Source organism: Podarcis raffonei, chromosome 3 (genome assembly GCF_027172205.1).
Source record: "Podarcis raffonei isolate rPodRaf1 chromosome 3, rPodRaf1.pri, whole genome shotgun sequence".
NCBI classification, from domain to species: Eukaryota; Metazoa; Chordata; class Lepidosauria; order Squamata; family Lacertidae; genus Podarcis; species Podarcis raffonei.
In genome coordinates this window covers 100,163,523-100,176,662 of record NC_070604.1, presented here as the reverse complement: position 1 = coordinate 100,176,662, position 13,140 = coordinate 100,163,523, and the positions used below count along the sequence as shown (strand labels likewise).

Below are 13,140 nucleotides of genomic sequence, written 5' to 3'. Positions count from 1 at the left end.
GATTTGAGTCTCTTGATTATACCCAGTGAAGGAATTATGTTTTTCATTTGATTTTACTTTAATCAGTGTTTTTTGCCCAAGACAGAAGGAGATTTTTAATAGTGCATCTACCAGTTTGCCCTCTTGAGATTGAAAAAAACAAATTAGAAGCAAAGGCCTTTGAGAAGTTGTCTTTTAACCAGTTCTTCTAAAACTCTGATTAGGTGCTTCGTGCAATTCTATAGAGTCTATGCCAGGGGTCAGCAAACTTTTTCAGCAGACCTTGTGAGGGGCCGGACTATATGGGGGGGGGAATGAACAAATTCCTATGCCCCACAAATAACCCAGAGATGCATTTTAAATAAAAGGACACATTCTACTCATGTAAAAACACGCTGATTCCTGGACCACAGGCCGGATTGAGAAGGCAATTGGGCCGGATCCAGCCCCGAGGCCTTAGTTTACCTATCCATGGTCTATGCAGAATTAAGAACCAATGAGTTCTGTGTGGCTTTCTCCTAGGTAAATGGATATAGGATTGTAGATGAGCAGAGCAATCCTCTGCACTGGAGTGAATTCAGACGAGGCTTCCAACTGCATGTGACTGAACTATAGGCATGTGGAAGCTACCACTGGCGGTGTCAGTGTCAGCTGAAGCTTGTGTGTGCCTCACAAACAAGGCTTTTTAGGGGTGAGGAGTGGAGAGTTTTGGGTTGGCAAAGGAACCACTGATCCTAAGCCAGTCCATTGACGGGCCCAATTCAGGTCTCTCTGCTGTGTCAACCTGGAGCTGGTCCAGAATGGTATTTTCGTGCCACCCACCTTCTGCTCTGATTGTCATGATTTCCAGTTGTACCCTCCAGGAGTTTGGCTTGTTCCCTTAATAAAACAACAGTCTCTTTTATCATTTTTTACTGTACCACTAGAATAGCATGTGTTTTTTACTGTACCACTAGAATGGCAAGATTTTTCATAAATCAATAAAAGAGCTTGGCTCTAAATTTTATTCAAATTAGATCTCACCCCCCTCATCTTAAATAGAAGCTATACTGTGATTAAAATAATAATCACAAATATTCTGATTACAAATATGGTCCAATGGGGCTTTCGGTCCCACCTGCCTTAATGGACTCAGCCCCCACGACAGCGGGGGATCACCAGCAAATGAAAAACAAGGATAACAGAGGGTAAATCACCCTTGCAAATTCCCTCCAGGGACAGGGGGAATGGGCTTCACTCTTAGTTTGACTCGGTATCTGGCTCTTGCTTCGGTATGAGACAGGAGACCTTTAATCTTAATTTAGCAGCTTGCTTTTCTGTCTCTAACCATGAGTCAACCTGGGAAGCATGTAGAATTGTAGAAATAAAGTAAGTTACCCTTTCAGTGCAAAAACAGGAACATTCCTATTCAAGATAACCTTTTCTAAGACTCCAGAAGCTTTTCTTTTAGGAATCCTAGGTGCAAAGATTCCAAATGACCAGAAGAGACTATTTATGTATGTGACTACAGCTGCCTGGACTTTGTTAGGTCAGAGGTGGAAAGAAAATACAACCCCTACCAAGAAAGAATGGCTAGTAGATTCTTTAACATATTGTGCATGCCTACTTCTTCCACTGGCAAAAAAGGGAGATGTTCTAAATGTGTGCCAGAGATGATAGTTGCATATAAGACAATCCTAGCTTGAGGCACATTCACTTGATACCTGATTCCTGAGAAGGCAGGAGGACACCTCATTGTAGCACTTCTCCACCCCATTAAAGCCTCGCACCAGTGTTGAAAAGAAGATATCCTGAGTCACCAAGAAGCCCCATGCTGATGTTTCCAAAAAGTAGAAAAGATCCTTGAACAATCTGGTCCAAATAGATTCTTGCTATCTTGGGTAGTTACCCTCACCTTGGTATTAACCCTGGAAGAGAACATCTGCTTCACACATCCTCTGATACCCAGTTGCACCTGAAGTAGAGGTGACAAGAGTGTAGAAGACAAAAGTGGCATCTGGAATGAAGTGAGAAATAAGCAAGTATATTTACATGGGACACAGGTGTGTTTATTGGTAGCCAAGAGAAGGCACAAGGAGATGGAGGTCAGGCTATAACTACCTTACCTTTCTTGTCAGAGGTCCAGCTTAACAGGAGTTGCAGGTCTCCAGGGCCCTTACTATTGATTGAAAAAGAGTTGTTTAGTGAACTTTCCTCAAAAGCAGAGGTGTCTGTTAGGAGAGAAATCCAAGTGGGAAGAGAGGTCTCAGATTTCCTAGTTTTCATGCATGGGATGTGGTTGCTGCCAGAAGAGGTGCCTACAAATGTCTACCACATAGCAAAGATGGACCAACATCTGATATCTTACATCCTGGCTACATTGTTTACTGTCCACTACATTATTTACTGTCCCAAACAAAGGCAAATACAGGGCAGCCATTTTGAGTAGCCAGTGTGTTGTAGTGGCTAAGAGCAGTAGATTCGTAATTTGGTGAACCAGGTTCGCGTCTCCACCCCTCCACATGCAGCTGCTGGGTGACCTTGGGCTAGTCACACTTCTGTGAAGTCTCTCAGCCCCACTCACCTCACAGTGTTTGTTGTGGGGGAGGAAGGGAAAGGAGAATGTTAGCCGCTTTGAGAATCCTGAAGGGGAGTGATAAAGTGGGATATTAAATCCAAACTACTCTTCTTCTTCTTCTTCTTCTTCTTCTTCTTCTTCTTCTTCTTCTTCTTCTTCTTCTTCGCAGCAAACACATGCTTGCAATTGCTTTCTGGAAAAGATTCCTAATTTATAAGAACACGAACCAGGGTTTTGAAAAGGCAGGTCCCTGGTGGAGAGTTGTCTCTTCAGTTGAGATGCAATACACCTACATACACATTTCAAAAACATAATTTTACATTTGTGTCTGTGCTTGCTTCCTTGAGTGTTAGATTTGTGCTTGCAGTGATATTTCGTTTACACAATGTGGGGTTATTGGAGAACATTTGCCGGTATCTTGCTGAGTCATTTGAATTGCTTGCTGCTTTGTTGCAACCAAGTGATTTGTAGAAGGTTGCACTTGGCTTTGCACCACACTGAGTGTCGGTGATAGACCCTTGCCTGCAGTTATGGGAAACCTGCAGAAGCATACCTTTGATTTCCAGCAACCAGATTTATCATACTGCGTTTCTGACTTAAGGCAAGGTAATTCCGGTTCTTTGGGCTGGGATGGTAATGTAATCCTGGCTTAGAATGTATGTGATGAGATTTAATTGTTTTCTGGGGTGGGTGAATTGAGCATCGAATTTCACAGCTTGATATTTTGCCTCGGCTTTGCTCTGAACATTGGGGGCCCCTGGAATCTTGCCTTGCTGCATTCTCCTACAGCTGTTATAGAAAGATAGAGGAAACAGCTTCCTGACATTGATCTCTCTGGTAGAAAGTGATCGGGGCTGGTCCTTGGTTTAATGTTGTATGAATGGTGCAGGGACACTGTGTGTCTCTCTGCAGGCGTTGAGCATGGGAATTCATTCTAAGACCAAGAGGGTAGTGAAAACCTTTCTGTGCATGGATTTTCCCTCCTGACCCATAGTTTATCACATGTAGCTCTGTTCGAAGTGCAAAACTGAGCATTTTCCAGCACTTTGAGAACTTGTTATTCCCATTTGTGATACTGGTTCTGTTGGCATAGAAGGTGGCCTTCTTTATATTTTGAGGAAGGTTATATTTCACTCTTATATGTATTGTTCTTTCAGATCCACACCCCCATTTTTTATTTTCATTAAGCTGTCATGTGCTGTTAAGATCAAGTTAGAGTCAAAATCTAGGGAGATATAAATACTGGGAATGGGTTCTTCAGTATCTTGGCTGCATAAAATGCTTGCAAACGCTTTGCTTTTGCTTCTAGGGCTGCGACTCCCAAATGAGCATGTCAGAAATGTCCTGCAGTGAAAGTACCTCCTCCTGTCAGTCTCTGGCACATGGCTCAGCTCCAGAAATCCTCATTGGACTGCTTTATAATGCCACAACTGGAAGACTAGCAGCAGAAGTGATAAAAGGCAGCCACTTCAAAAACCTGGCAGCAAACAGACCACCCAGTGAGTGGAATATATTTTTTTTATCCTAATACTTCTGCACTTGGGGGGATTTCACTGGTGGGGACTTCAATCCTATCATTTAGCTTTATCCAGTCAAACTGAAATACTGCAATCATCAGTTAATCTGTTTCATGTTTTATATTTCCAGTCATTGGGGAAATGGCAGAAATCTAAAATTCAAAATATTAGTTGTGATTTGACAAGATCCTTTTAATTTTTCATGACTGGCTGACTAATAAATTGCCTTTATCATAATGATTAATTGCTAAACTATTAATGCCTCACATCACAGAGCCAATATAAAAAGTTATAATGTATTTTAAAAGTGTGTGCCAATGAATGTTTATGTAAATGTGTTGATGCTACTGCGGTTAAGGATCCTCTTGTAAGAGTTTATCAGTCTGTGAGAGTTTAACTGATACCGACATGTATAATTTAGATTTTATATTCTCATAGTATAATATGATTTATATTATATTTATTCCTGATACCAGATATGAAGAAATGTTGCACACTCTAGAGATAGACAGATAGGAAGACAGTCATACGGTTTGTTCTTGGCTTCCTGCTTCTTCTTTGTATGCGGTACTCAAACAACAAACCTGAGTTCAGACATAATGCTAAGCCAAACCATGGGGTAGCATTGGGTTGGACAGCAGTAGCAAGACCAGGAAGGAGCAAAGTGGCTGTGATTTCTGCTGTGAGTACCCGTGCACTTGAACAGTCATGCTGAGCCATGGTTTGGCTTGCCCTTATGGATAAACTGGGCAAATAAGGGTGCAGTCCTAAGAAATTGCAGACCTCCCACTCCATGGGTGGAGAGGGAGATTTGCAGGCAGAGGAGATCTACCCCAGAGGGAACTTCTGTAACTGGAAGTGCTTCTGCTGTGTTGGTAAGGGAAAGGGGGCATGTCAGGGAAAAATGAAAGAGACATTGGATCCACACGATCTAAAGCTCTCCCATGCCCCCAACAATAGATGAAAAGGATGTCTTGGAACTTCCACATATTTTCCCTGCCGTGGTCTGGCACCCACCTACCAGCCTAGTCATCACTAGACTGTCAAGGCTCTGTTCTTCCGCTGTGAATTCTTCCTTTCCTGCCCCCACTAGACTGCTCCACTCCGTAGCCTCAGATGGAGCTAGGAATGTGTTTGAACAGGGCATAATTGAGTTCCTTTTGTTCACTTGTCGGGACCAGAATGTGCAAGCGGGCCCAGGAATCAGATGTGCATTGTGCTAGCACCCAAATTTAGCCCCTGGGAGCCACGCATATATAAATCAGTAAAGAAAAAAGTAAGCAGTAGAAAACCACAGTGGTAGTCGGAATCTAGGGAGGAGAAAAGACCAACTAGGTACGATACTCAACAACCATTGCTACCAAAATGTTAAGTCATAAGAACATAAGAAGAGCCTGCTGGATCAGGCCAATAACCCATCTAGTCCAGGATCCTGTTCGCACAGTGGCCAGCCAGATGTCTGTTGGAAGCCTATGAGCAGGACCTGAGTGCAACAGCAATCTCCCCTCCTGCTGTTTCCAGCAACTGGTACTCAGAAGTATTACTGCCATGGAGATAGTCGTTGTGGCTAATAGCCATCAATTGCCCTCTCCTCCATGAATTTGTCTAATCCTCTTTTAAAGCTATCTAGGTTGGTGGCTATCTCTGCTGCTGGGGGAGTGAGTTCCGTAGTTTAACTATGTGCTGTGTGAAGAAATACTTTCTTTTATCTGTCCTGAATCTTCCAGCATTTGGCTTAATGTCCTTGAGTTCTAGTGTTATGAGAGAGGGAGAAAAACTTTTCTCTATCCACTTCTTCCATGCCATTCATAATTGTATACACTTCTATCTATCCGTTTGGGTTGCTGCAAGCATTATTTTTTTAAAAAACATTTTTAACAGTCTTGAACATCCAAGACAAGAAAAAAATTATACGTGTTCTGCCCTATACAGTGGTACCTCGGGTTACAGACGCTTCAGGTTACAGACTCCGCTAACCCAGAAATAGTACCTCAGGTTAAGAACTTTGCTTGAGGATGAGAACAGAAATCGTGTGGTGGCGGCAGCAGGAGGCCCCATTAGCTAAAGTGGTACCTCAGGTTAAGAACAGTTTCAGGTTAAGAAAAGACCTCTAGAACAAATTAAGTTCTTAACCCGAGGTACCACTGTATCTTCTTCCATTTTGTTTGAAATGGACCCATATTACAGTCATGGGTTTAGGAATCTGGTGCCCTGATCCAGAATCTCCTTGCACATGCAGGTGTTGTGATCCACACACCAAATTTTTCTGTCTGTTCATTGCAGTGTTGGGAACAGATCTAGGCACTAATCTCCACTGTGTTTTTCACTCAGGCTTCCCTGACACTGTAGTTTGAGTAGAAAGCCTATGCTTACAGGAGAGCTTTATGGGTGCATTGAAGCAGCCATTAAGCTTTAGATGGTCTGTGATCACATGATTTTGCACTTTGGTGTAATAATTTATTTCAGATGAATGATGATGCAAAGTAGCATTAAATGTACAAATTAGTGTTGTGGTTGTGTTTTTTTTTAAAAAAAACAAAACACCCAACAACCAGTGTATTGATCAAACTAATGTTTAATCCAATTAGCTTTCACCTTATTGTTTGTAATATATACAGGATTCAATTCAGTGACCGCTTACCCTTTTGTAATCCCATTGACCTCAAATGAGGCTCCACTAGTTTGAGGTCATTGAACTGACTCTTACTCAAAAAGCTGGAGTTTGCATGAAAAAGAGGATGGTCCGGTAAAGGTGACACTATGATTTCTGTAGTTTTGTAGCGTAATCTTTTGCATGAATCTGTATGTTCTGTGTTAGAAACACAATAGAAATTAATACTAAAATATCCCATTACTTGAAACGGTGTAATTTTTTTCCCTGTTAAAGATTACACAGTGACCTTACAGAATTCATTTCATTCAATTGTACCTGCCAATCCTTTTGTTTGGTCCCTCTCTCTAAACGGATTTGTTAAGGTTTCATTTTCTTCCACTCTAGTGAATAGTGTTTCCTCTTAAACTTTAACCTTTGATCCTCTCTCACCCAACTATTGACATCTGGTCATTATTTCTTTTACTGCTTTCCACCCCCTGTTGTCAGACGGACTGTTCTGTTGTCTAAAACACTTGATAGGTGGACAGGTTTATATAATACGAGGTGAGTTCCTGTAGAGACTAATTGGATGTTGTCTTTTTCATGCAAAAGAAAGTTGCCAGCAGCAAAGCTCTCCACCACTCGCCACCATGTTGGTTTCTGACAATTTACCTTAATTAACTATTTCACTCTTATAATAGAGATAGACCAAATCTCTGACTGGATGATGGTATTTCAAAGATCTGAAAATTAAAATGTGAAGTCTAACGGGTAAGCCAAAAAAGAAGACACAAAAACTGTCTGTTTCTAAATACCGTGAAATACAGATAGGGATGCAGCATGCTGCATTCAGTGGCCGTGAGTGTATTTTCCCAGACAAAGTGGAAAACACTATAATGAAACTGATAGTTTTTGGCGTCAAATGTTGTATTAATGAATTCATGTCCACGATTCAGTTGCTCTGGTGCACAGATAGAGGCTTTCCTGTTCTCTTCTATCAACATTGGAATATATCACCCTGTGCAGATAGGATTTTGGATCGTGGCCTGAATATCTGAGCTATTGTTATAGCATAGTACTTCTTAAAAGCACTATAAAGCAACTGTGCCCAAATAATTTAACAAAACAACACATTGAATATTAAAAATTAGACATGAAGAGAGAGCATTACTCAGATGAGTAAACATCAGCTTGTCAATGCATTTTGTTTTTTGGCATTTTAAATATTCACAAATGAAAGAAAAAACTGACAACCCTTGAACCACATCCATGCAGAGAATTTTTCCCTAGTAAACATTTCATTCTGAGCACCCATGACGTCATCACTGCACTCCACCTCATACATATATTTTTACTTGTAAATTATTTGTTCATTTCATTTCTCTTTTTATCCACCTGTTTACATTATCTGAAAACTCTGAAATGCTTTACAGTGTTGTGGCCAGTTGTAGCTTGCTGAGTATTAATGCTACACATGTCTGCTTTATGCAAGTGAGCTGGGGGTGAATGGATAGAAGGATTATGAGGTATACCTTTAAGAAAACTTGTTATGTAAGGATAATGCAATTAAGTAAAAGTTGAACGTCAATGTTTACTTCCTTTTTTAAACATGGCTTAAGTTTAGTCAACTACTCAAAATCCAACATGGTATACGCCATAACCTTAAAGATAGACTGGTGTATTTTCGTAGGAGAAATCCTTTGTCTAAAGCATCTTATGCATGACATTGTTTATTTTGTAGATACGTTTGTTAAGCTGACGTTGCTGAATTCTATGGGCCAAGAGATGTCCAAATGCAAGACATCTATCCGAAGAGGGCAACCGAACCCAGTCTACAAAGAGACCTTTATTTTCCAGGTGGCACTGTTTCAGCTTTCTGACGTTACACTCATATTGTCTGTGTACAATAAACGCAGCATGAAACGAAAGGAAATGATAGGCTGGATTTCTTTAGGTTTGAACAGTTCTGGCGAAGAGGAACTAAATCACTGGACTGAGATGAAGGAATCCAAAGGACAACAAGTATGTAGGTGGCACTCGTTGTTAGAATCTTAATGAGTAGTTGCGGCTCCACGTAATGTCAGGATTCCACGAGGCTGCCCCGCAGGTGCAACCAAGAGAAAGTGTTGCAGAAGTTACAATTCAACATTCCACTTTTACAGATGCACAAAATGCCGTGGAGCAGAATTTACTTTTGCATCTTCAGTTGACACCACTGAGTTGAGGTGACATGCACTGGACGCAGGAGAAAGAGCAATCCCAAGTCCTTATTTTGATGCTTTCAGGATTGTTTTGGTTCACATCTCAGTTTTCCATTTAACTAATAGGTATTTTGTGTAAATCATCTACTATTGCAAAATTCTCTGATTGTGTTTGTTTTCTTAGAGGTGCTATGCTGTGTTATATATGACTTGTCAAGAAGCAGATTTAGAGAGCTGGGGGAGTAGTTAAATAGTGGAACACAAAAATTAGAGTGTCGGCACACAGTAGTTGGAACATTGCTTCCCCACCCCCTTAGGAACTTAACATTTCCTTAACGGAGTTTAATTTTGAAGAACAACATGCAAGAGCACTCCTGCATGTTGACTGCTTATCAGATACACAAACAGCTCCTCTGTGGTGCCTGCTTTAGGCTGGGGGTTGTAACTCCCTATTCTCTCCCAAGAGCGGAAGTTGTTCGAATGATGAATCACTGCTAATGGTGTGCATAAACCCATCACAGTTCATCCCTGGCAAACACCTTTTTGTGTTGTTTCAGGAGCTTACAGACTTGTTTGACTGGTGGCAGCAGTGAGAGAAAAGAAAAATGTGTGTGTACACTATGGGAAGGGAAGCCTCTCTCAAAAAACTTTCTGCTCTCTTGAACTATTGTGAGAGTGCCAATTTACCATGCAGGATCCTCTTGCGTGTCATTTCCTTGGATCTGTCAAATCAGGTCTCAATATTTTTGGCATTGATCAAATTGTCTTTGAGTCCACCTCAGGAATAATCTCCGCTTTATGTCATGCAGCGATCATTTTTTGTTTTACGGATCCCTCACAGGCCTATTTAGACAGGTTGAAAACACAGGATCTAAAGAGCTGCACAACTAATTCAATGCGCCTAAGGGAGCTTTAGACGTGTGTTTCTCAAATAGCAGCCCTCCATGCTTTGAAACTGAGAGGAATTTTCACAGTATGGAGGTCTATTTAAAAAAAAAAATAATTCACTGCATGAACAGAAGTACCAGGACACAACTAAAGTCACCCTATTTCCCCCAGTAGTAGAGCATGGTTGAAACCCTCTGAGCAGTTTCTGGCAAGTCTCACTGATACCAGTGGTATTTTTGTTTAGGTAGCAGACTGCAGGACTACAGCTGATAACTTTACTAAAATTTCTTTGTCATTAAATCAGTTGGTCTTTATATGAACCTTGTATTACAAACCTTTGAAAATTCAAAGGTGATAAAATCTAAGGATTAAAACAGCTGGGAATAAGGACTTGGGTAATCTTAGATAATAAATAAGGGAAATAAACTTCTATGACATCTGTCAATTTATTTAACCTCAGCAATGTGTTAATCATAATATAAATCTTGGAAAGGCAGCTTCATGCATTGAAGCACAAAGGAAAGTATGACTAGAGTCTGCTAGTTTTAAAGTTCTTGCAATAAATTGTTTCACCGCTTTCTGTTTCAACTACTGGTGAATTTCAGGGATTCTGTGTGATACTGAAGCTTTCCTTGAGGATGAGGTTGGCATCATGATTAAAAATTAGTACAGTTTAAATAAGCACCTAGAACTTCTATTATGCATATCTGAGGAGGGAATCTTTATCTGTTGCAAGTGTTGTCAGAGCTCATGAATTCCTAGTTAAGTGCCAGATTCAGTTAAGATTTCTGGATGAGGTGAGTCTGTGAAAAAAGATTCATATTTCCTTTATTTATTTAGAGTGAGCTGATTGAGAAAGTGCATATTTATCACCGTTTTCTTCACAATATTTTTGAATGCCGCTAAGTTTGAGATCCAGTTTTTGCATGAATGGATACAAGTGCATCATATGAAATATGTGCAATGTTCCCAGTCTCAAAATTCTTAAGAACCTCCTTTAAAATTCCCAGCTGTTGTCTTGAAATTGTTATTCAGTGCCTTTCATGTTCCACCACTTAAATTTGTAATTGTAATGCGATGCTGAACTGGATGATTTAAGTCTTGATTGATTTAAAGATTTACCAAATGAATTTTCCTTCCTGTGTTGCATGAAGAGTATGGCACACAAAATATAATTTGTTAAAAGAAAACCATTCAGGAACTTTTGCAAACATAAATAATGTTAATAGTTGTTCAGTATAGTATAATCTTTCCAGTTTTGTTTCTTATTGATTTCGCAGTGCATCCTTATACAAGCCTTATTACAAGATTTTTTGTTTCAGAAGTCCTCACTTTTCAACCTTTTTGTTAAAATGGAGACACTTGGGATCTACTTGTAGATCTAAGCCTCCAGTTCCAATAAGGCTTACCAGAAAATAAGTACTATTGAACTCATTTAAACTTCTGAGTAAGCATATTTAGGATTGCTCTGTAAGACTTGCACTGTCGTAGTGCCTTGAAGATTGGATTATGCATTCATACAGAGAAGGAGCAGACAAATAAACTGTGGCTTCATAACAATATTCCTAATTTTAAAAATGTATTACTTGGTTGGTGATTATGACCTAAGAGATTCCTAATTCACAAAGTTGTCTAATCAGGATTGTACCTCTGCATATTCTTTGCTTTTTAAAGTGCAGTATAGATACAGCTATTGAGTAATTCTGCTAAAAGGCAAGATAGAAGTGAGCAGAGTATTATTTTTTTATGAACGTTGTTTGTCATATTAACACCTTTGCCCTAATTTTCACATTGGTTGCCTTGTTTGGAAATTACCTTGTACACATAAAGCATTTGATGGGTAAGAAACATTCAAATCTTCTTCCATCTTTCTACAGGATTATTGTACAGGTATTAACTGAAAATTCAACTTTTGTACCATAAGACTTTTTAAAAACAACAACAAACATATTTGGGTATGTATTTAGAAAGGCCTAAAGGGAATTCACCAAGTCACGTTAACATAAGATCCTATTAATAGAACACTCTTTTTGGTGGCTCTTACTTTTATTTTGTTGTTTGGGGTTATCATTACTGTATTAGTTACTAGATCCCCCCCCCTTCTCCAACTAGCTCAAGGCAACAGATTAATGTCATTTTCAACTGAGTGGGGTCATATCTCCGTAGTAGAACACTTTGCATAAATGGTGCCCTAGGGTTAATAATTAATATGTTCAGTGACTCCTTTTAGTGCAAAAAATGTCCTAAATGCATAGCAATTTGATGTCGGAAAAAATTGTATAAAGTCTGTGTAAATTGTCACGTGCAATAACTGCATAATGTGTGCACAAATTGGAAATGGCATGTACATGTAGTAACACAGGTATAGGTTTTAAAAGACAGTGTATGTGCAGTTTCCAGTTTTGTGCACACAACAAAATAGAGGCTAGTACATGTGAGTTAACAGTTTCTTCCTATATGGTGGAGTAACATGCTTAGGAAAGCAGTATGTGGTTAGCTTTTCCACCACCATGATACCAGAATATAGTGTGAGCTAGGGCCAACAGATGTATAGCCGTTTCGGTGTAGTTGCTGCCATAAAACTGCCTCTCTAAAGCTAGTTCCCATGTTGTACTAGATCACAGGGGCATTTCCCATGCTACCTAACTTTAGTGTGGGAAGTATCTACATGGTCTGATCCAGCCTTCACCAGCCTGATACTTTCCAGATGTTTTGTGCTGGCTAGCGATGATAAGAGCTGTAGTCCAAAATTTCTGGAGGGCAGCAGGTTGGCAAAGGCTAGTCTGCCCTAACAACAGGATATAAATACAAAATATTATCTGGGGCAGGAGAGCCTGCCAGACACAAGCAACTTTGTGACAGCAGCTGCACCCAAAATACCATATGGATTGCCCCCATTTTTTTTACCCAAACATTGCAATTTTTCACGTGAAAGTACTGTGGGTTGTATCCCAGTCTAGTCCTACTCAAAACTGACCCATTGAAGTTAATAGACATGGCTGACTTACTTTCATTAATGTAATGGGTCTACCCTGAGAAGAACTTAATTGGCTACAACCCTCTTTTTCTTTGAGTGCAGAAATTATATCTTGATTTGTATGTTTGGGGAAAGGGCCTTGTGGTGTTGAGGACTCTCGCAAGGGACTGTGTTGCTTCAAGTTCCTGTCTAGCAAGTCACCCAGTGATTAGCAGAGCTCTGCACCGCTTGAGAGAGAGGCATTTTAATGTACTCACTTTTGGTGTCTTGGAAATATTCTTGCTTAATTGCTGTTGGCAAAGGGGCCGTCATGCTTTTCAAACTCTGACTTGGCATATTCTCTGTATGGTTTCCAACTGTTCCAACTGCTTTCTTGCTAATCTGTGGATTATTGCTGAATGCCAGCAAGCCTTTTATGGGAGGGCTAT

General features: G+C 40.1%; 1 protein-coding gene across 8 annotated transcripts in view; it reads left to right on the top strand.

Moving 5' to 3' along the window:
• The window catches only part of SYT14 (synaptotagmin 14), a 76,742-nt gene extending 65,877 nt beyond the window's left edge, over nt 1-10,865 (top strand). For 6 of the 8 annotated variants that reach the window (XM_053383268.1, XM_053383265.1, XM_053383270.1 and 3 more), the window contains 3 exons: nt 3,846-4,035; nt 7,154-7,210; nt 8,388-10,865. In XM_053383268.1, coding sequence (XP_053239243.1) covers nt 3,846-4,035; nt 7,154-7,210; nt 8,388-8,701 — 561 coding nt within the window. In that variant the 3' untranslated portion in view covers nt 8,702-10,865. The remainder of the gene's footprint in view (nt 1-3,845; nt 4,036-7,153; nt 7,211-8,387) is intronic. The other 2 variants (XM_053383266.1, XM_053383264.1) reach the window with 1 other exon arrangement.
• The last annotated feature ends 2,275 nt before the right edge of the window (nt 10,866-13,140 follow it).